Source organism: Diprion similis, chromosome 3 (genome assembly GCF_021155765.1).
Source record: "Diprion similis isolate iyDipSimi1 chromosome 3, iyDipSimi1.1, whole genome shotgun sequence".
Classification (NCBI taxonomy): domain Eukaryota; kingdom Metazoa; phylum Arthropoda; class Insecta; order Hymenoptera; family Diprionidae; genus Diprion; species Diprion similis.
The window spans coordinates 546,705-574,066 of record NC_060107.1 but is presented as its reverse complement, the minus strand read 5'-3'; the positions used below and the strand labels follow the sequence as shown (position 1 = coordinate 574,066).

General features: G+C 41.9%; 1 protein-coding gene across 1 annotated transcript in view; it reads left to right on the top strand.

Annotated features, from left to right (window-relative positions):
* Positions 1-27,362, top strand: part of LOC124404237 (titin-like) — a 63,672-nt gene that overhangs the window by 358 nt on the left and 35,952 nt on the right. Inside the window, exons 2-18 of the mRNA XM_046878214.1 lie at positions 73-5,242; positions 5,555-9,265; positions 9,647-10,419; positions 10,503-10,962; positions 11,036-11,136; positions 11,225-11,322; positions 11,453-11,673; positions 12,020-12,094; positions 13,845-13,949; positions 14,053-14,238; positions 14,358-14,559; positions 14,649-14,718; positions 14,809-15,540; positions 15,671-15,734; positions 16,102-16,155; positions 17,918-24,726; positions 25,357-26,611. Coding sequence (XP_046734170.1) covers positions 73-5,242; positions 5,555-9,265; positions 9,647-10,419; positions 10,503-10,962; positions 11,036-11,136; positions 11,225-11,322; positions 11,453-11,673; positions 12,020-12,094; positions 13,845-13,949; positions 14,053-14,238; positions 14,358-14,559; positions 14,649-14,718; positions 14,809-15,540; positions 15,671-15,734; positions 16,102-16,155; positions 17,918-24,726; positions 25,357-26,611 — 20,086 coding nt within the window. The remainder of the gene's footprint in view (positions 1-72; positions 5,243-5,554; positions 9,266-9,646; positions 10,420-10,502; positions 10,963-11,035; positions 11,137-11,224; positions 11,323-11,452; positions 11,674-12,019; positions 12,095-13,844; positions 13,950-14,052; positions 14,239-14,357; positions 14,560-14,648; positions 14,719-14,808; positions 15,541-15,670; positions 15,735-16,101; positions 16,156-17,917; positions 24,727-25,356; positions 26,612-27,362) is intronic.

Below are 27,362 nucleotides of genomic sequence, written 5' to 3'. Positions count from 1 at the left end.
TTGGAAATAAGTCGAAAGATTTTTACATTTATATTCCTCTTTCGAAGCGCCAAAATCCGATGCCTTACGTAGTTTGTAGCACGTTGCTGTTTGACTTATGCCTGTGTAACCGAGTGTCTAACTGGAGTGACCTGCAATGTGATAAGTCTCTCTTATAATCAGGAATTTCGTATTGCAGAACGAAAGGGGGTTTATTACGAAGCCCCTGTTCCCACTGAGAGTGGTCCCGGTGCTAAAACCGGGATAAAACCAACTAAGGGTTCCTCTGTCGGAGGCACCGGACTTTCACCCAACGACAATGACGTTGAGTTGATTGAACTCGATGAAGAGGGCCGCCCCATAGGGGAGCCTCTCCAACCGGGAGATGAGACGTTGCCCTGGCGGAAAGGGCGTGTTTATCACAGGCCTAGCGTAAAGAACGTAGCGCCATGGAGAAAGGCAAGGCCAAAGTCGAGAGATACTTCTCTCGATAAATTGCAGCAGGCAAGGCTACAGCAGGAAGTGAAACCTTGGACTGAGGAAGAGGTGAAGCTTAAGAAAGCCCCTCAGACGATCAAAGAGATTCCAAAAGAGAAGTTGGAAGAGGTCGAACTGAAACCAGCTAAGACAGAGAAAAGAGAAATCAGGAAACCAAGCCTTGAGTACGTTGATCTGAAGCCTGTTGATAAGGATGGTACGTCAGTCGACGATCAGACGCCATCCAGGTTGCTAACGCATCCCAGAGAAACGGCGGAAGATGTCGAAACTAATGAAACTACTACGCTTAAAGTTCCGTCCAAACTTGATGAGACTGTTCCTTGGACTAAGGAAAAGATTCAACTGAAAAAAAGTAAACCGGAAAGAAAGGACATTCCAAAAGAAAAGGTTGAAGGTGTTCAACTGAAGCCAGTGAAGTCTGAGGTGAAAGATGTCGAAGAAAGCACTTTAGAACGAGTAGATTTGAAGCGGTTGACACAGACAGGAGTAAAACAGTTTGACGAAACAGTCGAGTCGACATCCGAATATGTGGAATCAGATGACTCCCAACTTTTGAATATAAGAAGAGTCAGTAAAACAGATATCGTATCGAAGATTCCCGAGAGACCCAAACCGTGGACTGAGGAGAAAATTTCACTGAAGAAAGCTAAACCTGATAAGAAGGAAGTTCCTAAAGAAACCATCGAGGATGTTGAATTGAAACCAACAAAACCTGAAAAACGAGATGTTGACAAAAGGGGCTTGGACAAAGTCGAACTCAAGCCTGTAAAAGTAAAGACAACCGAGGATGTGGTGGATCATTCGAAATCAATCTCCGAGTACGTAGAAACGGATGAAACAAGCACTTTGCAAGTTGGAAGAATTGTGGAATCCGATGTTAAGCAAAAACAGCCTGTAGAAAAGCCCAAGCCATGGACGGAGGAAAAAATTACTTTGAAGAAAGCAAAGGGCGAAAAGAAAGACATTCCTCGGGAAACAATAGAAGACGTTGAATTAAAACCATCGAAACCCGTGAAAAGGGATATCGAAATACCGGAGTTAGATAAGGTTGAGCTTAAACCTCTGAAACAAAAGCTCATTAAACATGACGCAGAATTATCTCAGACAACGTCCGAGTACGTAGAGTCGGATGAGACAAATATTTTGCAAGTTGAAAGAGTCGTTGAGTCAGATGTCACACGAAAGCAGCATGAAAAGCCCACGCCGTGGACGGAAGAGAAAATTTCTTTGAAGAAACCCAAAGCCAACAAGACTGAAATTCCGAAAGAGACTGTCGAACAGGTTACATTGAAACCAAGTGTACCTCAGAAGCAGGTCATCGATAAACTAGCAGTGGAAGAGATTGAGTTGAAGTCAACGAAGAAAGACGTGAAAAAAATTGTTGCCAAAGACGCTAGTGCAACGACTGAATCAGAAGAACTGTTAGTAGAAACAGAGGATACGTCTACATTAACGGTCGCAAAGAAAATAGATGAAAGACAGAATAAAGAGGATGTGGCGAAGGTGCCGGAACAAGTTAAACCATGGACTGAGGAAGCCGTCACTCTGAAGAAAACGCCAAAACAGATTAAAAAAATCGAGAAGCCCGAGCCAGTAACTGTAGAACTCCGACCAGCCACCGCCGATACAAAGCTGACAACCACGCAGCAGGTGGAAACAGTACAGTTGAAATCTGTAAAGGACGAGTACCATGTTCAAGAAGATAAAAATATCCTAGCAGTAGATAAGAAGGAAGAAGTGATCGAAGAAGAGGAAATAGAAGAAACTACTACTGCTGCTTGGCGAAAGGGCAAAAAGAAACCGAAGCCAAAGATGCCGTATTCTGTGGAAGAAGACACGCAAATTCTCAAAACTGATACGGAGGTTACCGAAGAACAACGCGTTACTGAAGAGGTTGCGGTATCCTGGCGCAGAGGTAAAAAGCCACAGAAGCCCCTAGAAGACCAGGCTCCTGAGGATATTAAACCTGAAGAGGAAAAGCCCGTTGAGAAAACTGAATTACCTTGGAAGCGTGGAAAGAAGCCTGGTAAGGTTGTTCATACTGAACATGAAATTCAGCCAGATGAACAGGCTTCTGAAGACGGTAAGCGTGAGGAAGAAATACCCACTGAAACAACAGCTATACCTTGGAGGCGCGAAAAGAAGCCTGTTCAAGTTACTGAAGTTTCCAAGGATACACAACCCGAAGATGTTCAACCTGGACAGGTGACTGATCAACCTGACGAGGAGGAACCAGATGATCAAACATCTAAACTGCCTTGGCAAAGATCCAAGAAAGTGCAGCGTAAAGTTGTTCAGGAAGAAGAAGAAAATGTCGAAGACATAAGATCCGTATCGTTAAAATCTGTGAAACGATCTCAAAAGCCAGAGGAACGTGAAGATACGGAGCAAGTTCAATTGAAGCCGGTCAAACGTCTTCCTAAAAAAGAACAGGTGACGGAAGAAATAACACTGAAGCCTATTGACAAGCCGACCCCAGATGAAACACTGCCGAAAGAGGAAATTATTCCGGAAAAAGTTACCGATCAACCTGAGGATGAGAAACCAGATGATCAAACATCCAAATTACCTTGGCAGCGAGGCAAGAAAGTGCAGCGTAAGATCGTTCAGAAAGAGGAAGAAACGGTTGAAGATATAAAATCCGTGTCACTAAAACCGGTAAAACGGCCTCAAAAGCCAGAAGAACGTGAAGACACGGAGGAAGTTCAATTGAAGCCGGTCAAACGTCTTCCTAAAGAAGAACAGGCGACGGAAGAAATAACACTGAAGCCTGTGGAAAAGCCGACCACAGATGAAACACTGCCGAAAGAGGAAATTATTCCGGAAAAAGTTACCGATCAACCTGAGGATGAAAAACCAGATGATCAAACATCCAAATTACCTTGGCAGCGAGGCAAGAAAGTGCAGCGTAAGATCGTTCAGAAAGAGGAAGAAACGGTTGAAGATATAAAATCCGTGTCACTAAAACCGGTAAAGCGATCTCAAAAGCCAGAGGAACGTGAAGACACGGAGGAAGTCCAGTTGAAGCCGGTCAAACGTCTTCCTAAAGAAGAACAGGTGACGGAGGAAATAACACTGAAGCCTGTGGACAAGCCAACCCCGGATGAAACACTGCCAAAAGAGGAAATTATTCCGGAAAAAGTTACCGATAAACCTGAGGATGAGAAACCAGATGACCAAGCATCCAAATTACCTTGGCAGCGAGGCAAGAAAGTGCAGCGTAAGATCGTTCAAAAAGAGGAAGAAACGGTTGAAGACATAAGATCCGTATCGTTAAAACCGGTAAAACGATCTCAAAAGCCAGAAGAACGTGAAGACACGGAGGAAGTTCAATTGAAGCCCGTCAAACGTCTTCCTAAAGAAGAACAGGTAACGGAAGAAATAACACTGAAGCCTGTGGACAAGCCAACCTCGGATGAAACACTGCCAAAAGAGGAAATTATTCCGGAAAAAGTTACCGATCAACCTGAGGATGAGAAACCAGATGATCAAACATCCAAATTACCTTGGCAGCGAGGCAAGAAAGTGCAGCGTAAGATCGTTCAGAAAGAGGAAGAAACGGTTGAAGACATAAGATCCGTATCTCTAAAACCGGTAAAACGATCTCAAAAGCCAGAAGAACGTGAAGACACGGAGGAAGTTCAATTGAAGCCCGTCAAACGTCTTCCTAAAGAAGAACAGGTGACGGAAGAAATAACACTGAAGCCTGTTGACAAGCTAACCTCAGATGAAACACTGCCGAAGGACGAAATTATTCCCGAAAAAGTTACCGATCAACCTGAGGATGAGAAAGCAGATGATCAAACATCCAAATTACCTTGGCAGCGAGGCAAGAAAGTGCAGCGTAAGATCGTTCAGAAAGAGGAAGAAACGGTTGAAGACATAAGATCCGTATCTCTAAAACCGGTAAAACGATCTCAAAAGCCAGAAGAACGTGAAGACACGGAGGAAGTTCAATTGAAGCCCGTCAAACGTCTTCCTAAAGAAGAACAGTTGACGGAAGAAATAACACTGAAGCCTGTTGACAAGCCAACCTCAGATGAAACACTGCCGAAGGACGAAATTATTCCCGAAAAAGTTACCGATCAACCTGAGGATGAGAAACCAGATGATCAAACATCCAAATTACCTTGGCAGCGAGGCAAGAAAGTGCAGCGTAAGATCGTTCAGAAAAAGGAAGAAACGGTTGAAGAAATAAAATCGGTGTCACTGAAACCGGTAAAACGATCTCAAAAGCCAGAAGAACGTGAAGACATGGAGGAAGTTCAATTGAAACCGGTCAAACGTCTTCCTAAAGAAGAACAGGTGACGGAAGAAATAACACTGAAGCCTGTGGAAAAGCCAACCCCAGATGAAACACTGCCGAAGGAGGAAATTATTCCCGAGAAAGTTACCGATCAACCTGAGGATGAGAAACTAGATGACCAAACATCCAAATTACCTTGGCAGCGAGGCAAGAAAGTGCAGCGTAAGATCGTTCAAAAAGAGGAAGAAACGGTTGAAGATATAAAATCCGTGTCACTGAAACCGGTAAAACGATCTCAAAAGCCAGACGAACGTGAAGAGACGGAAGAAGTTCAATTGAAGCCGGTCAAACGTCTTCCTAAAGAAGAACAGGTGACGGAGGAAATAACACTGAAGCCTGTGGACAAGCCAACCCCAGATGAAACACTGCCGAAGGAGGAAATTATTCCCGAGAAAGTTACCGATCAACCTGAGGATGAGAAACCAGATGACCAAACATCCAAATTACCTTGGCAGCGAGGCAAGAAAGTGCAGCGTAAGACCGTTCAAAAAGAGGAAGAAACGGGTGAAGAAATAAAATCGGTGTCACTGAAACCGGTAAAACGATCTCAAAAGCCAGAAGAACGTGAAGACACGGAGGAAGTTCAATTGAAGTCGGTCGAACGTCTTCCTAAAGAAGAACTGGTGACGGAAGAAATAACACTGAAGCCTATTGATAAGCCGACTCCAGATGAAACGCTGCCGAAAGAGGAAACTATTCCGGAAAAAGTTACCGATCAACCTGAGGATGAGAAACCAGATGATCAAACATCCAAATTACCTTGGCAGCGAGGCAAGAAAGCGCAGCGTAAGATCGTTCAAAAAGAGGAAGAAACGGTTGAAGATATAAAATCCGTCTCACTGAAACCGGTAAAACGATCTCAAAAGCCAGAGGAACGTGAAGACACGGAGGAAGTCCAGTTGAAGCCGGTTAAACGTCTTCCTAAAGACGAGCTAACGGAAGACGTGAACACCCTAAAACCTGTGAAAACTAAACAAGAAGAAAAAGCTAAGCCCGTTGAAGAAACCGAAGATCTCAAACCTGATCAAAAAGAGATTCCGAAGGTAGATACTCCTGAAACAACTGAAACTACAGTGTCCTGGCGAAAAGGAAAGAAGCCATCCAAAACAAGACCTTCTACCACAGAGCAGCCTAAGGAAACAACGGAGACTGCTGAAGAAATTGTGGTAGAAGAAGGTGAATTGCCATGGAGACGTGGAAAGGATCGTGTCACAAAAACCAAACAATCTGTAGAAGTTGTTGATCAACGACAAGTCGTAAAAGAAATTGAAATTTCTGAGCAGCAAGTGACAGAGAAAATGGTCTCATCCGAAATTACAGAAATCCAGGATGATGAACAAATCGAAGATATCCGCAGTGTCACTTTGAAGAAAGTGAAGCGTGACAAAAAACCCGACGAGAAGACGGATAGAGAACAAATTATCCTTAAACCAGTGAAGAAAATACCCAAAGATGAAGATACCATTGAAGACATTAAACTAAAACCTGTTAAAAAACCTGAAGTTGAAGAGGAGAAACTTGAAGAAGGCAAGCCGAAGACAATTAAACCCGAACAACCTTCTGAAAAGGTCGAGGAAGTCGTCACTTTGAAACCTGTCAAGAGGAGCAAAAAGCCAGAAGAAACAGAAAAAGAAGAAATTCAGTTGAAACCAATTGATAAGACTAAGATCCCAGAAAAAGTCCCGCATGAAGAAGTTTCTACGGAGTTGACCGAAGAGTCCGTACCAGAAGAGCCTGATGAAAAGACTACCGCCTCTTGGCGTCGTGGAAAGAAACCCAAAAAGGTTGTAGAAACTCCAGTTGAAGAACAGCCAGAGACAAAACCCCAGGAAGAAGCTGGCTTAGAAGAGATCGTTGAGGATACTACGTCAATTGAGATTTCCCTCAAACCTGAGAGCAGAAAGACTAAAAAATCCAAAAAAGTTGTTGAATTTGAGAAAGACGTGACAGTTGTTCCACTGGACCAGGAAGAGGAGATTACCGAAGTCATCCGAACAGAGAAAGAAATTATCAGTCAGGTCGAAAAATCTAAGCCAGAAAAATTAAGGCCACCTAGACGTGGTCGACTTCCCGAGGAAAAACCAGACGAAGTTGAAACGGTTCATCTCAAACCAATTCCCAAAAAGTCCACCGAATCGAAAACACCAGAGGAGACATCACATGTTTCACTGAAAAAGGATAAGCCAAAGGACGATGAGAGTTCGGAAAGAATAGACCTAGAATTAACTCCAAAGGAAGTAGAAGATAAAATTAGGGAAGAACCGCAAGAGCAGACAGAATTACCTTGGCGACGTGGCAAAAAGAAACCTGAGCCTGTTGTTGACGAGAAGCAAAGAGAACCTCAGGTTTCTGAGAAGAGTCCTAAAGAAAAATCCGAGGAACCAGTTGAGCTCTCTTGGCGCACTGGTAAGCGAAGGCCACGAGAACCTGAACAGCCCAAGGAGGAAGTTCACTTGAAACCTATTCCGAAAAAAGAATCAGAAGAGGAGGTTCCTGACAAGGTGAAGTTGAAGCCCATTAAAAAAGAAGAGAAACCGAAGTCTGATGATGCAGAACAAGTCTCTCTAAAGCCTGTCCCACAGAAACCAGTTTCTGAAGACCAACCGGAAGATGTTCAATTAAAACCGATTCCAAAAACAGAAGTCGAAGAGGACTTACCTCAGCAGTTGAAACGTAGACCAATTCAGAAAGAAAAACCGGAGGACAAGCCAGAAGAAGTTAAGCTTAAACCTGTCAAAAAGGGAAAGAAACCAACATCGGAAGAAAAAGAAGTGGTATCTCTGAAACCAATCCCACAAAAATCAGTTACCGAAAAGACAGAGGAAGTAGAATTGGAGCGCTTACGAAAACCTTCTATTGATCAACAGAAAGTTGAGCAGCCCGAAGTGCAGCCTGAAAAACTCGAAGAAGTGCTCGAAAAAGATCAGCCATCTGAAACTGTACAGCTACCATGGAAACGCGGTAAGAAACACAAGAAGCCCGAACAGGTGGCCGAAAAACCTGAAGAGGTCAGACTAAAGCCTGTCAAGAAAGAAAAGAAGCCAGAGACCGAAGATGTAGAACAAGTCTCTTTGAAGCCTATACCTCAAAAACCGGTTGCCGAAGACACTGAAAAAGTGGAGGTCGAGCGTCTCAGAAAGCCATCTATTGATGATCACGAAGTTGAGCAGCCGGAAGTGCAGTTGGAATTGCAGCCTGAAAAACTCGAGGAAGTGCTCGAAAAAGACCAACCATCAGACGTGGCACAGCTACCATGGCGACGGGCTAAGAAACCCAAGAAGCCTGAACAAGTTGAAGAAAAACTAGAAGAAGTTCAATTAAAACCTGTCAAGAAAGAGCAGAAACCAAAGTCTGAAGATGTAGAACAAGTCTCTCTGAAGCCTATACCTCAAAAACCGGTTGCTGAAGAGCAGCGGGAAGAAGTACAATTGAAACCGATTCCAAAAACAGAAGTCGATGAGCAAGTGCCTGAGCGTTTGAGGCGTAAACCTGTTCAAAAAGAAAAATCCGAAGATAAGCCAGAAGAAATCACGCTGAAGCCCGTAAAAAGGGGAAAGAAGCCGGTGCCAGATGAAAAAGAAATAATATCTCTGAAACCAATCCCATCAAAAACAGCTACCGAAGACGAAGCAGACGTTGAACCTGAGCAACCAGAATTACAGCTTGAAAAACTCGAGGAAGCTCGTGAAGAAGATCAGCCATCTGAAACAGCACAGCTACCATGGCGACGCGGTAAGAAACCCAAGAAGCCGGAACAGGTGGAGGAGAAACCAGAAGAGGTTAAATTGAAGCCTGTAAAACGGAAGGACATTGAGGAAGTTGACCAGCCTGAAGAAATTGTACTGAAACCGGTAAAGAAACAAGACGTTCCAGAAAGCGTGAAGCCTGAAGAATCCAGGCTAGAACCTACATCAATTGTTGAAACAAAGAAAGAAGATATTACCGAGGAGACAGTGACGTCGGTAGAAGAAGTTAAGATCGGGAAGAAACAGAAGACAGTTAAGATCAATACCAAAGCCATCGAGATCATTGACGACAAGCCAGTTGACGAAATTACAGAAATCACGGAAATGGACATTACGACTAAAAAGCGTATGGATACAAAAGAAATCGTTGAAAAAGACGTTCAACCCGAGGAACAAAAGCGCAAACGCAGACAGAGAACCCAAGTTGACATATCGATTGCTGACAAAACTAAAAAAGTTGCTCCAAGATTCATACAAAAGCTCCAACCCGTTATCGCTGAGCCAGAGAAACCAGCCAAATTCACTTGCACAGTGATCGGTAATCCTTTCCCGGAAGTAGCGTGGTACAGGAACGAACAGGAATTACATGCTAGTGAGAAATACATCATGACGGTTGTCGAAACCACAGCAACACTGGAGATTACGAATGTTAAAGAGGAAGACGTGGCGATGTATTCTTGCAGAGCCTCTAACCCGGCCGGTGTTGCTACCTCAACAGTGAATCTAGTCATATTCGGTACGGCTGAATTGGAAGGCATGATTTCTGTGAATGTTGCGTGGTTTTCAATGCTCTGTTCGTCCATTATCAAATGGAACAACGTCATGCTTAGCACGTCAAAATTCCTGTGAAACGCTTTAGTAATAAGTTTCAAAGTGTGTGAAAAATTTTAACTAAAAATGTAACGCAAACATTTTGTAGCTCCGTTTGACTTAGCTAGAAGAATAATCAACAACGATTTTCTTTTACAGATTAAGGATTCTGTCTAATGCTTCAACTTGTTTCATGCAATACATCCTATATTATTTGTTTGTTTGTTTTCTATGTTTATTGTTGAGTTTTTGTATTTTGTGCTGAACATTGTCAAGATTGCTGTTCTGATCTAAATTTCTTCAACAGAAAAAGAAGAGGAAGGTGTCGCACCACACTTCACAACACCGATCAAGCCATTGATGGCTGAAGAGCACAAGCCAGCTACTCTGGAGTGCATTGTTACAGGAACTCCAACGCCTGAGGTGAAATGGTATCGCGGAGAGAAGGAGGTAAAGCCGAAGAAGGGAACAGAGATAACATTCAAACCAGAAACTGGAGAGGCCAAGCTGACTATTCTAGAACCAACCCCCGAAGACGAAAAGGTCTACAGAGTTCGCGCAGTGAATAAATTCGGTCGAGCTGAATGCAGGGCTAACTTGCTTATCACTAGTTCGGTATTAGTCACAAAACCTGAGGTGATGTACGCTCCAAAGATTACCAAACCTTTGCCAGCACTGATAGCAGAAAAGGGTAAGCCGTTAGTATTAACCGCCGATTTCGAAAGCAAGCCAAAGGGTGAAGTCAAGTGGTTCAAAAATGGCACTGAAATCAAACCGTCACCTAAACAAAAAATAGAAATCTTCGAAAATACAACCGAATTAACAATCACCGATGTCTCAAAGAAAGATAGTGGAAAGTATGAGGTCAGAGTACAGAATCCAGCCGGCGAAGCCCGCAGTTCAGGATCTGTCACCATCACGAAGCAACAAGAGTCACCTGACGCAGTGCAGGCACCAAGGTTCATCGAACCTCTTCAACCACAGATCGTCGCTCCGGGTGAAGTCGTCATTATGGAAGCAAGAGTCGAGTCATACCCTACAGCATCATTCCAATGGTTCCACAACGATCATGCCCTCATGGTAAGTGTACATTGACAGGACATACTCTTTCTCGCGAATCTTTTCAAAATTAGACTTATTCATTACGTCTTTCATATTTTCAGTCAACCCCTGAGCTAAGAATCGTGACTCTAGAAAATCGGTCCATTCTTCTCGTCAAAGAGATTGTCCCAGAATTTGCTGGCTCGTATACGTGTCGCGCCGAGAACGTTGCTGGATCTGTAACCTGCACAGCGAGTGTCAATATTACCGATGAAACCTGGGAAGAAACGGTTGAACTGCTTTCGCCTACGTTTGTCAGAAAATTATCACCCGTCAGGGTCATGGATGGTGAAAGCGTGAACCTGACCTGCGTCGTTCAGGGTAAACCAATCCCGAAAGTCGAATGGTTCCACGACAACAAGCCGATCAAGGAAGGAAAAGAAATTACCATTCTTCAGGATACCGAGGGCGTTTGTAGTCTCGCAATCACGGAAGTTTTCCCCGAAGATGCTGGCGAATATACCTGCCAAGCGATTAATCCTGTTGGCGAAACAATCTGTACCACGTCTCTCGTGGTTGAAGGTAAATGTCGTGTTCGTTCAAGTCTAACTCAATTTCCATTGCTTGTTTTTCAATCCAACAACTTATTTTCAAGCATATGAATACGTACCGGATTCAGAGATAGCGTCATCGATTGTTGCAACTTCCCTAATCACTGGGCAGAGTGGCTCAGAAGAGGATCTGCTATCTCCTAAGGTGAGAATTAATCGAGCACAACCTGATTAACCCACTGTTCAATTCTTGTGGAAAACAATTTACCCAATGAACGTTTGTTTCTTTTCAGGAGACTCCACTTTCAGATACTGACACAGAGGATTCTGCACCAGAAATAACGAAGAAACTTCCTCAGTTAATTCCTACAAAAGATGGCGAATTAACTAGGTGAGTTAGCAAATTTGTTGATAAGCCTGTACGAATAATGCTATACAGCGTAAGACAATTTTTTCTATTTTCAAAATGGTGGCACAAAAGTGCAAAAATAAAGCATTTGGTACAATCTTTAACTTTACAGATTGGAAGTTAAAGTCAAGGGAAAGCCCAAGCCACAAGGAAAGTGGTACAAACAGGGCATGGAAATTGTTCCATCGGAAGAGTTCCAAATTGAAGAATTTGACGACGGAACATCAGTGCTAACCATAACCGAAGCATATCCGGATGATACCGGTGAAATTGTGTTTGAAGCGCACAATCCTTTGGGCGTCTCGACAACTACTACATATCTATCTGTAGGAGGTATGGACTTTGGAATAATCGCATTCAACCTAAACTGTTTAATTCATATTTTGTCTAGTTGTTTTCAGTTGACGCTAAACGGAACATTCGATTGGTATTTTGTCCAGCGCACCCTTTCCCGATTTTTCATTCCCATCCAACACAACAATTTTATACATATTACCACATTTCACCTAACAACGTTACAATATTTTGTGTACGATAACACTCTCAAGTAGCGTTGATTTATATCTACGTATATATGTATATTTTTCTTTTCATCAAAAACAATAATTATCACCTTTTCCAAATCAGCAGCGTAGTCAGGTTGTCGACACAAAACTTACCATCTGATTTTGTATCTCAGGTATTCTCGGAACGAAGGATTACAGAAAACCAGAATGGGTTACCCATATGGAGGAAATGCAAGAAGCTCTTCGAGGTAAGAGTGATGTTGGAAATTCTCAATGTAGCATGCTGAGTGTGCAAGCTTCCAATTTTTCCACGGATAGTTTAGACATTCTCTCAATCAAACGGGAAGCATTCTCGGCTGAAGACAATAGTATGACAGGTAGAAAATTTTTCATAAATGACACACTGGATCAGTCAGAAGATGAAAAAGATATGTTCGATGGTACTGCAACAGGAAGTTCGGAAGAAAAGTTTTATTCAGCGAGGGGCACGAACAACGATTTTACAGAAGAAAAAATCATTCTTGAACAAAGAAGTCATACAAGCACTGAGAAAGCCGTAAGTAAAAAATCGGAAATGAAACGAACGATTAAAAGTAAAAGTGAGAAAGTAACAAGGAAAGTTACTCAGCAAACGACATCAAAAACAACAGCCGTAGGCAATGTGACAAAAATAGATCCATCTGTGAATTTGCAAAATAAAACGGCTGAAAAAGTAAAGAGCAAAAATATGCAACATGAATCTTTAGAAGATACGAAAATTTTGAAGAAGAAAACTGTCGAACAAAAAAAACTGAGGCAAATTTCGCCGCAGAACAGGGTAAAAGAAGATTCAGCCCCGGAGAAGACCTTGACTAAGCCCGTGTCTTCGAAGCAATCGATTGCATCTCCGTGTTTGCCTGTAAAAATCAGGACGCAAAAATCATCATCCTCGACCAAAGGGAAACCAATATCGCCAACTGACGAAGCTGACAAGATGTCACCTGTTCCGAGTTCTGAGAAAATGATTGGGGCAAAGAAAAAAAGTCCGCCGATTTCCGAAAAACAAATTGATCGGAAAATCGAACAGCCATTAAAACAAAAAATAGTTCTTGACTTTAATGAAATACTTCCAAAAACGAAGAAAACAATTGCTGAATCTGAGCCACGTGAGCATCTTTCGATTCCAGAAATAAATCCCGACAACTATCACGGGTACTCTGAAAGTCCTATGACTAATTACTACTTGTCACCTATTGAGGAGAACAGCGAAGCGTCGACGAGCAGCAGCAGTCAAGGAAAGTCTGATTCAAAATATTGCTTACGCAAAAATAAATTGAAGAATATGAAACACGAGTATTCCGAGATCGAAGAAGGATCGTACGACAGTAGTCGGAAATATCACACCTACCCCAGATCCAAGATACCAGTCGTGAAAAGATCGAGCGATCATTACAAGAGGTTGATTGATCCGAGGATGTATCCACTTGAACCAAGGGAGATTGACTTCGAAGGATTTCAGCAGCTACATACCGTCGACAGTCAGGAAGAGCTGCAGGAATTTTTATTGCTCGAAAGTGAGTGCAGTGGAAATCTCGGATTAGCGGAAGACGCTTCGGCGACTGCGATTTCATTTGGAGACACGCATAGTGAGGATGAGAGGGGCACCATGTCAGGTATTTAATTTGAACTAACAACAGTCTAACTATGAGTATCGATATGGGTATTAATTTTCTATCAATCAGATGACAATTATCAAAAAATACCTGATTTTATCAAATTTAGTCTACGAACTACCAGGATCGAAAAATAAATAATTGTTTGAATTTTCTGTGTTGTTAATAATTATGCATGGATTTGTGTGTGTTTATTGTAACTAGATTACTGACAACGGTGTTACATCAGCCATACGACGACGAAGTTCATGATAAGGTAAAATTTTTTAGTATTTCTATGATAACGTCTACGTCTTGTGAATTTTGACGCATATCAATGTGAAACAATCCTTCTTTCTTATTTCAGCTACACAATCTGTACCGCGATTTATTCAAGAAATTACTCCTACATACGCTCAAGAAGGAGAAAATGTAGAATTTGAATGCACATACTCAGGAAACCCTGAGCCAGGTCAGTAATCGCTATATTATTTCAACTCCCAATGAATTTGATGTGAGAGCTTATTTCTCTGAACAACCGCCCCACATGGTGAAAATTTGATTTTATTTTACAGATGTTGTCTGGTACAAGAATGACAAACTCGTGAGCAACACTGAGAACTTAAAAGTGCGACTAAAGGGTAATTCAAAGACGTCCTTAACGATAAAACGTGCTACAAAAGAAGATGATGGAATCTACGTTTGCAAGGCTACCAGTGATATTGGTCTCGCCATCACCAAAGCCAGGCTGCACGTCAGCGGTAAGATTATTATATAATGCATGATGGCATTTCCTACGTAGGCGTTTCGACGTTAGTACTTAGCGCTTAGTTTATTAACATTCTGTGTTTGAGTACAATGAAAACTTTTCCCCCAAAAGATGTCACTGGAGCGCCACTGCAACCACAAGAAGAGGAAAAGCCGGAAGAAGTGAAGCCTGAAAAGAAGCCGGAGAAGAAGAAGAGGCATGAAATTAAAAAAGCCCATGCCGCAAAGGAAAAAGTTAAGCCAGAACGTGTGAAGACCGACAAAACAACGACGGTTGAAGAAATAGGCGTTCCGCTATCTCAGCAAGAAGACAAGTGAGTGAAATGAATATTTTTGTTAGCAAACAGAATCAAATTTATGAACTGCAATTTGAATGATATTAATGCATTTTACGATAATACAGGAAAATCGTCGACATTCAAGAGGTGCAGGTATTCGAAAGCACCGAAACTATTGAAGAGGAAAGACGCGAGGTAAGATTTTCATTCAACAGACATGAAGTTTCATTCTCCTGATGAGGAACAGTCACATCTGTATTGAGTGAAATGCTAATTTTCTATCAGGTGTCCCAGGCTAAGAAAGTGATTCCCATCCAAGAACCAGTCTCCACCGAAGCTACAGCAAGTCTGAAGAAAATCGACGAAAAGCCGAAAGAGATCAAGTCATGGCCTGAAGATCGGGCAAAGCCGGTAGTAGAAGAGCTAGAGAGTGTCGTAATTTCGGAAGTGAAGACAGAAGACACGGTTCAGGACTTGGTGGTCAAGTCATCGGAAGAGAAGCCGAAGAAGAAGAGAGTAAAATCAGACAAGAAACAACAGGCTATTGAAAAGGTTACAGTGACCGAGGTCAGGGTCGAGCAAGTGATAGTAGAACAGAAGGAAGAAATTGCCAAGGAAGTCGACGAGCTTATGGACGTCTTAAACGCCACTGACTTTGGCCCCGGTGAGTCGCCGCTTAGGGAATTGGCCACGATTGGCTACCTGGTACGACAAGGTGTCTCGGTGAACGAGATAAACGAGAGCTTGTACCAAACGGACAAGTTCCCAGCCTTGAGGACACCCGATGCTCAGAGCGCTCTGGTTCAACTGGTCGAAAGGGAAGGCCATGGGCCCCTGATCACTCAAGTCTTGACTGAAGAAACAACGGCCGATGAGAGTGTCGTTGCAGCCACTGTTGGATTCCGAGCATTCATGAGAATGGTCGAGCTCCAGCATGCCACCGTCGAAGAAGTCATCACCCACTTTGCTCCGGAAGACTTCCGGCCACATGCCTGGGAGGTAACGGAAGCAACTGAGGTAAAAACCACGATGCTTTAATCGCCCAATTTTTAGTGCATATTATGTGCTTTTGGCGGTGACGCAATGACGCAGAAGCAACGAATACGAGCTAACGGATGTCCTTAACTGATATGATTGTTATTCGCAGATTATTTCGGAGCAGCACTTTATGCAGAGAGTAGATGTGGAAAGAGAGGAAGTGTATCGTATGGGTAAGTCAGAATTGTGTGGCGTGTCACTCAGAATGTTGCTTTTTTTAGCTAACGAGCAATAGATTAAGTTTGGAAATAAAAGAAATCCTAACGCAAACGTGAAATGCTTATTGAATTCGAAATTGCGTGGCTGATGTTTCGTAGAGTTTTGTAAATATGTTGAACGGTGAATGTGCTACTAAATGGCACGCTTTCGTACAAATTTAACGGGTTACTTTGACTCGTTATAGTTAAGTTTTTGGCTTTGTGTTTGTATGTATTGAATTGATTATTGTTTAATAAAATTGTTGATTTTTTAACAGTGTTGAGACCGAAGTTATTTAAAATCCCTGACTGATGAATCCGTTTATTGTTGATTTTATTTCAGAGAGAAGAGATGAGAAGAAATTGGTGCAAATTCAAGATGTTCAGGATATCAAAGGTTTGAGGATGAATTCTGCTATCATGTTGCACGGAATATTTTATAATACTTCTGTCGACTTATCAATTCTGTTACTATATTGGTTCCAACATTCTATAGCCGGAAACAATAATTTTTCTCCTAATTAAATTTCAAAAATCTTTTACTTCGTCAACAAACAAGTATAATCGATAACAATGGATGAAGAGAAGCTATAGTTATTACTAAAATCAGCTGCCTTCATATAAGACAAACTAGTTAGCGAATTGTTTCTCGACTGAGATCAAAAATAATTATAGTTAAAAGTATGCCAACAGTTTAACGTGTGACAATATTATTTTGCATGCTCTACTTTGATATTTATTGGTTACGTATAGTTGTTTTTATATACTTTCAGATGCATGAAGCTTTGTACGAATTATTTTGGCCGATTTTCAGCTTATGCCGCTATGCTTCCAATACAAAATATCGTGAAAAAAAAACGAAAATAAATAATTAAAAGATACGTTGTATATTAAATGCTTAAAATTTTTCATAAAATATATAGTGTCTTGCAAACATCGTCGATATATGTGCTTGACTCGCTTCGCATTGCAGACGTTTTAATAATGTAAGTATAAAACTACTGCTTCGTACGAGTGTTTTTATTTAAGTATATGTGCTCACTTGTTTCTCAATGTAACTAAAATAATTGGAAAACCATAAAATTGAAGGTAAAAATATTATCATTTGGTAGCTTATGGATTATTGAAAAAGAATTATTTTCATCTGGTTTCAGGTTAAATTCACTGACACGTGCCACGATTATTTTGTATAACCTTTGTTTTTCTTCAATCGTTACGTGCCTTAAATTCTATCAGTAGAATTGATTATGATCATAAACTCTCAGCTACCAAGATTAATTAAACAATAATAAATAATAAAATCTTGAATAAAAAATCATGCCTCAGCAAACTTGACGTCACAGCATGTTACACGTGTATGTGAAAAGTCGAGCTTATCATACAAATCCCGATTACACATTGTACCATCCATCCTTGTAGCGTGAGTTACAGATTGTGGTAACACAGTATTTCAATACCACCTCCATATAATAACGATTGTTTATTATTTGAATGCTCATGCTGGTTTGACTTCTTATATTCATATATTATTTTAAACACACTGATCCACACTTATACACTCTTGTCGGATGCTCGTGCATGCCACTTATTACACACACACACAAATACTTAAAATTTACTTCAAAGATCACCCTGTCAAAAAAGGAGGAAGAAAAAACAATCAGAATTAACTTCACGTAGACTAGTCCAACGATAAGAACTTGCAATTATTCCCCAATTTTATTCTGAAAAAATTTGAACGAGATAACAAACACATAATTCAGAAATAAAATTCTTGACGAGATCGCTAAACCCTGCGACTGTTTAAATTCATCTTGCCAAGACTTGTGCAATAATTTTTCTTCCATCCGAGTTAATAAATGCACACGGTTTAAACATATGCATGGTGATCTTATGAAGTACATAGCGATCAATGTACACTCACACATTATTTATATGTACGCTCCTATTCTGCGCGTGACGTTCCACTGTTTGTTTGTCCATATTTTTAGATTTTCGTTTTAGCACGGTCTGAAGTAAAAATAAATTGATTGAAAAAAAAAAAAAAAATGGTGTACTGTATCCGTCGCATGAACTGAGGTGAAATGAATTGACAGACACAAGATATATACACATACCCAAAAATGTCTGACACAAGAATTCTCACATACTTTCCACAGAATACGAGGACATTCATCAAGCACACACAACACTACGCAAGCGTAAAGACAAAAAACCAAAGGAACACACACCGATCGAGGAAAGATCACAGAATAGGGATGAGGGGGTTGAGATTGTAGAAATACACACGGACCAAAAACCGCAAGAATCCGACGTAACGGAGGAGCAGCTGGAAAAGATAGTCACAGTCGAGAAAGATTCAAAAGGAAAATCACTTCTCAAGAAGAAAAGGCGTGATCAAGCTGAAGAAGAAGAAGAAGTCGTAGAAGAAATTGTCACTGTCGATAGTTCCGAGATAACTAGAAAAACGTTGAAAACTCAAAAGCCTAACGTTGGCGAAAGTGAGCTGGAGTTAGAGGAAATCGAAGAGTTGATTGTCATGCCCGAAAAATCGATAACCAGTCTCGTGCTTAACGTACCCAGCCAACAAAACGAAATAGTAGGAATTGACCAAACAACAGAACATGCTGGCGGAAAGCCGAATACGGAAACAGCGAAGGTTACCCTGGATACGGTGAATGCGATAACCGAACAATTTGTCCCAACTCAGGAGCAAGAGATCGATAATATTTCTCAGATTAAACCAGACACTCGAAAGGCATCAGTGTCCATATCTCCAATGGAGCCGTATACTGTTTATGAGACAAATGTTCAGACGGCTACGGGTGACATTGCGGACATTTTGAAACCACTCTCGTTCGAGGCTAGACCGGCATTCACTCCATCGGAAGGTTTGATAGTGAGCGAGACCCTAGTAGATACAATGACAACAGATTTTAACGTAAAACCGGATGTAACTAAAATCGCAGAGTCTTCTTTGACTTTGCACGAAGCAACGGAAGTGCGTGAGACGACAGTAAGTCAAAACGAAGTCCCGACCTCAGATTTCATCACTCCAAGTATGGTCAGAGCTGAAAATACGATTCTGCCGCAACAAGGATTATCCGTGTATGAGGTGAACGAGGGTTTGGCTGAGGAGAAACTGGAACCCCTAAAAACTGTGCCCGCTAAACCAAGGGTTCAAATGACATCCTCCGAACCTCTGCAAGTAGAAGAGGTTCTCGCAGAGGATAAGCCCGGTAAGTACTACCCGGAACTGTTTGTGCCAACGGAAGTCGCGACTGAATCCGTTATATCGCAACAACAGAGAATCACGGAAGAAATGAACGCACCGGAAAGAGAAGGGGTGTATACCCCAGGGAGGTTGCCACCGACCCAAAAAGCTGACGTTGCTGTTTCCACTGGCGAGACAGCAGTGGTCCAAGAACAACCTGTACAGGAAAGCGAGGGCGTTTACCTGCCAGATCGCGTTGTTGACTCTTACAACGCTAAGCCTAAAGTCAATCTGCTTGAAAGTATAACTGTGTCAACCGTTGACTCCCAACAACAAGAATCGGCTCTGACGATCGGAGAAGACAAGACGGTAACAGCCGAATTCAATTTCATTGAACAGAGCTCAGTTGTCACTTCGGAAACGATAACTTCCGAGAGAGGAAATGAGTTACCATTGGAGGAAAAACCCGTGTCAAAGTCAGCCGAAACAACGATTACTTCATTAGAGACTAGTTCGGTATCGACGTTGATCATCCAAGAATCCGAAGGGGAGTACAACCCTGATAAAAAGCCAAGAACCGCTCTTGCGGAAACGTCGGTACGTGAAAAGGAGTACGTCGAAGTATCTGAAATTCATACGGCTGATCAACCGTCAGATTTTACCGATATTCTCAAGTATGTTACGGAAAACACAGTAGCGTCCGTCCAGGTATCTGAGGCTAGAATGGATCAGGTGACTATGATCCATGAACGCGAAGGTACGATGCAAGAAATTGTCGGACCTGAAGAACTTACCGTAGACTCTTCGTTCAACCCGGTTAAGACGTTCGAGATATATGAAACGACGTCCATAGAAAGAGAAGGGGATTTAAAAGTTTACGAGTTGCCTGAGTCTCACAAAGGCAAACCCACGACTGATCATACAGTGCAATCCCTGCTTGTAGAAGAAACTCAACCTGACTATAACGTCGGTGTAATTCAGGCAGATAGTCCCATCTCAGTGACAGCTAAGGTCAATCAAACGAACCTTCAAGAAACTGTCACCGACGAAACGATCGCGGATGAAAATCTGGCACCCGTTGAACAACACAAGACGCCTGATGCTAAAACAGCGGAGCTGAGCATTAATGAAATTGAAAGTATTCACACAACGGAAGTCGTTGTGACTGAAAATGAGGTGGAGGGTTCTCAAGGACTGGATGCCAAGGAGGTGTTCGCCAGTCAAGAATTTACCACTCAAGTTGCAATCACGCAGGAAGAGGTGCGGACGCAGTCGCCGACGGGAGATATTGTGGAAGAAAGTCCGACGAAACGAACAGCAACTTCGTCGCATCTTCCATGGGAAAGTGCGACAGTAACGTTACAAGAAGTAGCTGAAAAAGAAGGTGTTTACAGTAAAGACGTCGGCCCTGAACAGAAGACTGCAAGCGTCGAACTTTCTGAAGGTAAAGCCAGCATCAATGTAACTGAAGTAATACCACATGATGCTGAAAATTTGTATACATCAGATTCCAAGCCGCAAGATTTCACCGCACAACAATCCGTTCTTGGGCATACCATTGCCACAAAACTGGAGACAATGGTTGAGCAGAGTACAGGAGAAATGTTGGTCGAACAACCTACTGCCAAAAAGGCAAGTGAAGCTCAAGAAGCTTTCGATGAGCTCATTATTACCGAGACTAATATTGGCGAAGGAGAAAAGCCCAGAGCAGACGATGTGAAGCCGCTTATGCAAACTGCGGACCTTAACGTTACAACTAGAGAAAACGTCACAGTGACCGAGGTGGTATCGGAGCTGAAGGAAACTATCTTGCATACAAACGAACAACCCACTCAACGCACGGTAAATGTGAATCTACTTTCCGGGCACGAAGTCGCACAAACTGAAGAGACAATTATTTCCAACAGTGCCGACGAATTCAATGAAATTAAAATAAAATCGGAAACTGCTATACAAAAGCACGATGGATTGGAAATAGTACAACACTCTGAAGTAGCACTATCAGAAAAGGAAGCGCCGTTATCCGAAGACATCAAGCCACAGTCTAAACAAGCGGATGTGACTTTCGAAGAAGGTAAAAGTGTCAATATTATTATACCTCACATCGAGGATAAAGAAGGCACTCTTGAAGAACAAGTCAGACCTCGATCCGCTGCAGCCACGGTTGATTTTGAAGTGCAGGGAGTTGCTACTAAGATGGAAGTCCTAGCTGACACAGGTTTGACAGATCTCATAATTGAAGAAGTGAAAGATGCAAGTGCAAGCAAAACATTACTACCATTTGAATCAGTCATTTCAGAGGAAATACTCACGCGGGAAAAGGAAGCACCATTTTCGGAAGTGCAGCCAACTATCAGAATAGCACAACTCGAGTTTGAAGTTGGAGAAAGTCTAATTGTCACTTCGGTGGTCAGTGGCGACAATACAAACATTTTAGCTGAGGCTGAAAAACCAAAAGATCAGTCTGCTACTTTTGATATCTCGGCACACCCCGTTGCTGAAGTAGTAGAAACAATCACCGAAGACAACACTGAGAAGCTGGCCAGCGATACTGCAAAAACTGTCACGGCTACTTCTGACCACATACCTTTCCAGAGTTTGATTACTTCTGAGATATCAACGAGTGAACTGGAACAATCACTTTCTGATTTTGTCAAGCCAGATGAAAAAGTACCTAGTGTTGAATTCGAAGAAGGTATTAGTGTCACAGTTACACAGACTTTAGCTGAGGACAAGGAACAGGAATATCTGGGTAAGCCCAAAATCGAGGGACAACAAGCCAAGTCCTCATATGATGCACACAGAGTTGCTGAATCAACTGAAATCACAACGAATACTTACCCTGGAGACTTGGTGACCAAAAAACCGGAATTAGTATCAGCCAGCGAGGAACATTTACCATTTGAAAGCGTTGTCCAAACTGAGGCTGTGATTTCTGAAACAGAAATTGATTTCACTGAAAAACCAGTGATTGGAAAAAGCTCTGCAAGTGTTTCTTTCAACGAAAGTATCAATGTCACAATCACCGAAGTTGTCTCAGAAGACAAAGAGTCTGCATTGCAGCCTTTCGAAAAACCAACCAAGAAAACTGCCTCTGTCGATATTTCAACCCACTCTATTGCCGAAAAATCTGAAGTTATCCCTGATGTGGATACTGAGAAACTAGAACAACCGCGACTAATTACAGCTGTAGCTGTCCCGACACAAATACCTCTTGAAAGTATTGTTCAGTCGGAAACTCAGCCAACTGAGTCCGAAGAACCACTATCTGAACATAAGAAACCATACCAGGCTACTGCAGATTTTGCCGTTGTTGAGAAACAAAGTATAGTAGTATCATCTGTAGTCTCAGATGACAAAGAAGGCCAATACAAACCTTCAGACCTACCTGAAACAAGAACAGCTGATGAAAGTTTCGTTCATACTCACACAGTTGCCCAAACGACGGAATATATTATCGACTCTAGCACAGATACGTTAGTCAACGAAGTTTTGTCAGTTTCAACAGCTGTACCAAATCAAGTACCATTTATTTCTGTACTCCAGTCACAACCGACCGTTCAGGACAAGGAGAGTCAATTGGTTCCTGATCTAAAACCTGAGAACAGAATAGCAAATGTTGACTACGAACTAGAAAAGACAGTATCGATTTCTGAAGTCACGTTGGGTGATAAGGAATTCAATTACAAGCCTGAGCCACAACCATGGGAACATGTGGCATCATTCAATATCAATCAGACACATGATGTTGCTGAAACGACGGCTGTTATTGTTGAAGACTCAGTCACTGAGGTTGGTTACCAGAAGCCTGAAGTAAAAGTTGCATTGCCCAGCCAAGAATTGTATGAAAGTCTCATAATTACCCAAGGCATGGCAGAGGATCAAGAAAAACCATTTGAAGGTAAATTTAAACCAGAAACTTTCGATGTCAATGTAACCGTCGAAGAAGGCAAGCGTGTCTCAAGTGTCACTGAAATTGTGACCGACGATAAAGAGTTACGCTTGGACGAGCTTCAAAAGCCTAAGGTTCAAAAGGCTAGACCTGAAGTAGTTTTAGGTCATGAAGTTGCTGAAAATACAGAGGTTATCACCAGCATGAATGTAGGTGAGCTCGAAGCTATTAAACCAGCTTCGTGCGTCGCTCAAGCGGGACAAAAACCATTCGAGACAATAGAATTGACTGAAGAAATTCTGGGAGAAAAAGAAATAGATCGCGTTGAGGTCAAGCCACAAACTAGCAAGGCTCATATTGCCTTGGATGAAGAAAAATCTATTATCATCACAGAGACTACAACTCAAGATAGCCAAATTGACCTTTCAAGTGAAATAAAGCCTCGTGAGGGGTTGGCAACATTCTCTTACGAGGGAAAACAGGTTGCAGAACAATCGGAAGTCGTGCCTCGCGAAGGTGTTGAAGATATAACACCATTGAAATTAGTTGAATTTGAGGCAAGTCAAGTACAAACAACACTCGATAGCATAAGCGTCACAGAAGCTGTCTCTGAGGAAATAAGCCAAGATTTCCAAGGCAAGATGGCGCCTAATACCCGACGAATTAGCGTCTCCTTTGTTGAAGGCCACAGCATATCTGTAACTCAAGTCATTACTGATGATAAAGAAGGCCAAGTGTCTGTCAACGAATTCAAAAGTAGTGTAGCTGCTGTAAACACAAGCCAAGTTGGCAGGGATGTGGCTGAAAAAACAGAGATCATCGTCGACCAAAATGTCGGAACGCTTAAACCATTCGATGCAGACAAACTGACTGCAACGTTGAAGCAAGACATACTCGAACCAATTGTTGTAGAAGAAGTTCCAGTAGCTGAAAGTGAAAAGCTATTTGATGTATCTACAAAGAGAAATACTACGTCCATTGCTCCAACGTTTGAAGAAGGTCATAGTGTTACAGTGACAGAAACTGTGTCAAGTGAGCAGGAAACTACACTCGAGGTTAAAAAGGTATTAGATTCTAAAGAAGCGACAAGCACTGTCGTAACAGAGCATAGTTCAGTACAAACAACAGTAGTTGAGTCTCAAATCGAAGTTGAGAAACGGATTTCCGATTTCGATTTGAAGACTCAAACCGTCCATGTGGGACAAGAACCTTTTGAGAGTATAACTGTAACTGAAAGTGTGGCAGAAGAAGCTGAGAGTTCATTTGACGGAACACTTATGCCAGCTACTCAAACAGCTGGTATCCACGTACAAGACGTCAAGCCGTTGCAAATATCAGAAATAGTAACAGAAGATAAGGAAGATAATTTTAATATTTCATTAGACTATACCAAAGGCATAGCACAAAGAGAGTTTACCACTTTTGACAGTATTCAAAGCTCGGAAGTTGCAACGATACAGAATGTTGGAGAAATACAAGAGACAAAACGTCGGTCATCTCAAGCAACGTTAACGCAAACCACATTAGAATCTGTTATTAATGTGGAGACGACTGTTGGAGAAAGCGAGGAAATCTTCCAGGGCAAATTCGAACCTAAGAAACAAAAAGGTATGCCTGAAATGGAAAGCTTAAGTTCGGTAAATGTGACCGAAATTCTAACCAACGAAACGGAGTTAGAGCTATCAAGATTAGAAATGCCTAAGGAAGAAAAGGCTCAACCTAATTTATCTGGAAGGGAAGTAGCTGAGACACTGCAAGTGCTGACCTCAACAAATACAGAGGAGCTGGTGAAACCGATGAAAGCAGAAGAACGAATGGGTCATCCAGTAATAGAAGAATTAACATCCGTCACGGTTAGTGAGGTCATATCGAACGAAATTGAAAGTGTACTAGAAGATACAGTGACAGCTCAGAATCAAATAGCTACGCCAAATCTATCAGGCAGAGAAGTTGCTGAGACAATGCAAGTGCTGACTTCGACGAATACAGAGGAGCTTGTGAAACCGATAAAAGCAGAAGAACGAACGGGTCATCCAGTAATAGAAGAATTAACATCCGTCACCGTTAGTGAGGTGATATCAAACGAAATCGAAAGTGTACTAGAAGATACAGTGATTGCTAAGAATCAAACAGCTACGACAAATCTATCGGGAAGGGAAGTTGCTGAGACATTGCAAGTGCTGACCTCAACAAATACAGAGGAGCTGGTGAAACCGATAAAAGCAGAAGAACGAATGGGTCAACCAGTAATAGAAGAATTAACATCTGTCACCGTTAGTGAGGTCATATCGAACGAAATCGAAAGTGTACTAGAAGATACAGTGACGGCACAGAATCAAATAGCTACGCCAAATCTATCAGGCAGAGAAGTTGCTGAGACAATGCAAGTGCTGACCTCAACGAATACAGAGGAGCTTGTGAAACCCATGGAAGCAGAAGAACGAACGGGGCATCCAGTAATAGAAGAATTAACATCTATCACTGTCAGTGAGGTCATATCGAACGAAATCGAAAGTGTACTAGAAGATACAGTGACTGCTAAGAATCAAACAGCTACGCGAAATCTATCAGGAAGAGAAGTTGCTGAGACGACTCAAGTCTTGACATCAACGACTACCGAAAATCTGATCGAGACTAAAATGCCTAAAGCAGAAAGAGGTAGGCCACAATTAGACGAATTGACATCATTGACGATATCTCAAATTGTTACGAATGAAACAGAAGAATCATTGCCTAAATCTGAAACACTTGATAAACAAAATGCGTCGCCGCATATATCGGGCAGAGAAATAGCCGAGACCATACTAATCAATGCTATTGACAACACGAATGAACTCTTTACAACGGATGCTAAAGAACAAAAAGGAAAAACGAATTTAGAAGAGTTAGGAGCAGTTACTATTTCTGAAGTAATTTCCAATGAAACCGAAGATATTTTGACATTATTGCAAGCACCCAATGAACAGAGAGCGATAGCTCACTTATCTGGTCGAGGAGTGGCTGAAACAAGTCAAACTCAGACAGAAGTCCGTACTCACGAACTCGTGAAGCATAAAACACCCGAAGAACAAAGAGGAATGCCAAACTTGGAAGAACTATCGTCCGTATCGGTCTCTGAAATTGTTTACAATGAAAGCGAGATTATTTTACAAAGTGAGGATGTACCAAAAGAGCAGAAAGCTTCTCCACTTTTGTCAAGTCGAGAGGCCGCAGAGACGGTGGAGGTTATGACATCTGCGAATACAGAAACTTTGGTCAATGTGGAACTCCCCGAAAGCAAAACAATTATACCAAAACAAGTTCCGTTTGAAAGCCTGGAACAAACTCAACCAATCTTGAGAGACAGCGAGAAGCCTTTAGTCGTAGATGAACCCAAATCATCCACGCAGGCAAATGTGAGCTTCGAACTTACACAAAGTCTCATAATTACTCAGGTAACAGCAGATGAGACAGAGTCGAAGGACGTAGTTAAAGGAGTTGCCAAGGAAGTAACTGCTACACCTGACATTGTTAAACGGGAAGTTGCATTGAAGTCAGAGATCTTAGCAGAAGACGTTGCCTCAGAGTTTGTTACTGATAAACCCTTAACAAAAACTGCTAAAACAGTGAAAGACGAAAAGTACGGAATCGTAGTTACTGAACTTCAGTCGACAGGTGAAATAGAATCGGAATTAAATAAATTTGTAGAACCTTTTGCAAAACAAGTAACTGTGTCATTCGAAGCTGATCATCTGGAAAAAGTGATAGGTGAGTTTATGCATAGTGGTAAATGGTATCCCTATCATAATGACCTGACGTGACAGATTTTGAGGATACATGGACGGTTGACTGATCACGGGAGAACATAACCTCCCACATTTCCGCGCAATAAAGGCGTTAACTATTTTTCGACTACGATGCTACACTTCGTGATTGCTCTCAACGTGCAACGTTGGATGCATAGCGCCATCACAGAAGGAATGTGAGTTAGCAAAACCTTTTGCTCCACGATCAAGGGGGTACCCTAGTTGAGTTTGCCGTTGTCATACATGTCGCTGAATCAAAATCCATGTATCTGAAACATAAAGAAGGGCTGAACGGTCCCATTCTGTACAAAATTCTAAACAGAAACACAAATAAGTCCTTTTTCACGTTCGAGATACGTGGATGCAGATATTCGGAGATATATACGTGAATGTCAAAAACGACTAGGGCACACCCTAAGCGTATTTAGCAAACAGATACTTATTAGTAGGAAAAGATTTGACAAGTTCTAGAAACCGATGAAATTTCAACACTATGCTATTACTGTGAGAGTCTACGGACGCAATAAATCGGAAAAACTTTGCGCGATTCCCATTTCTTTTGTAACGGCGATTAACGTAAGCGAAAAGCGGCTGCAAATGTCACATAGCCTATAGGTAAATAACGCGAGTACAAAATGTTTAATCGTACAGTTCGAAAAAAAATGCTAAAACAGAAGGGCGGAATATGTATAACGGTCTATGGAAAACTAAAA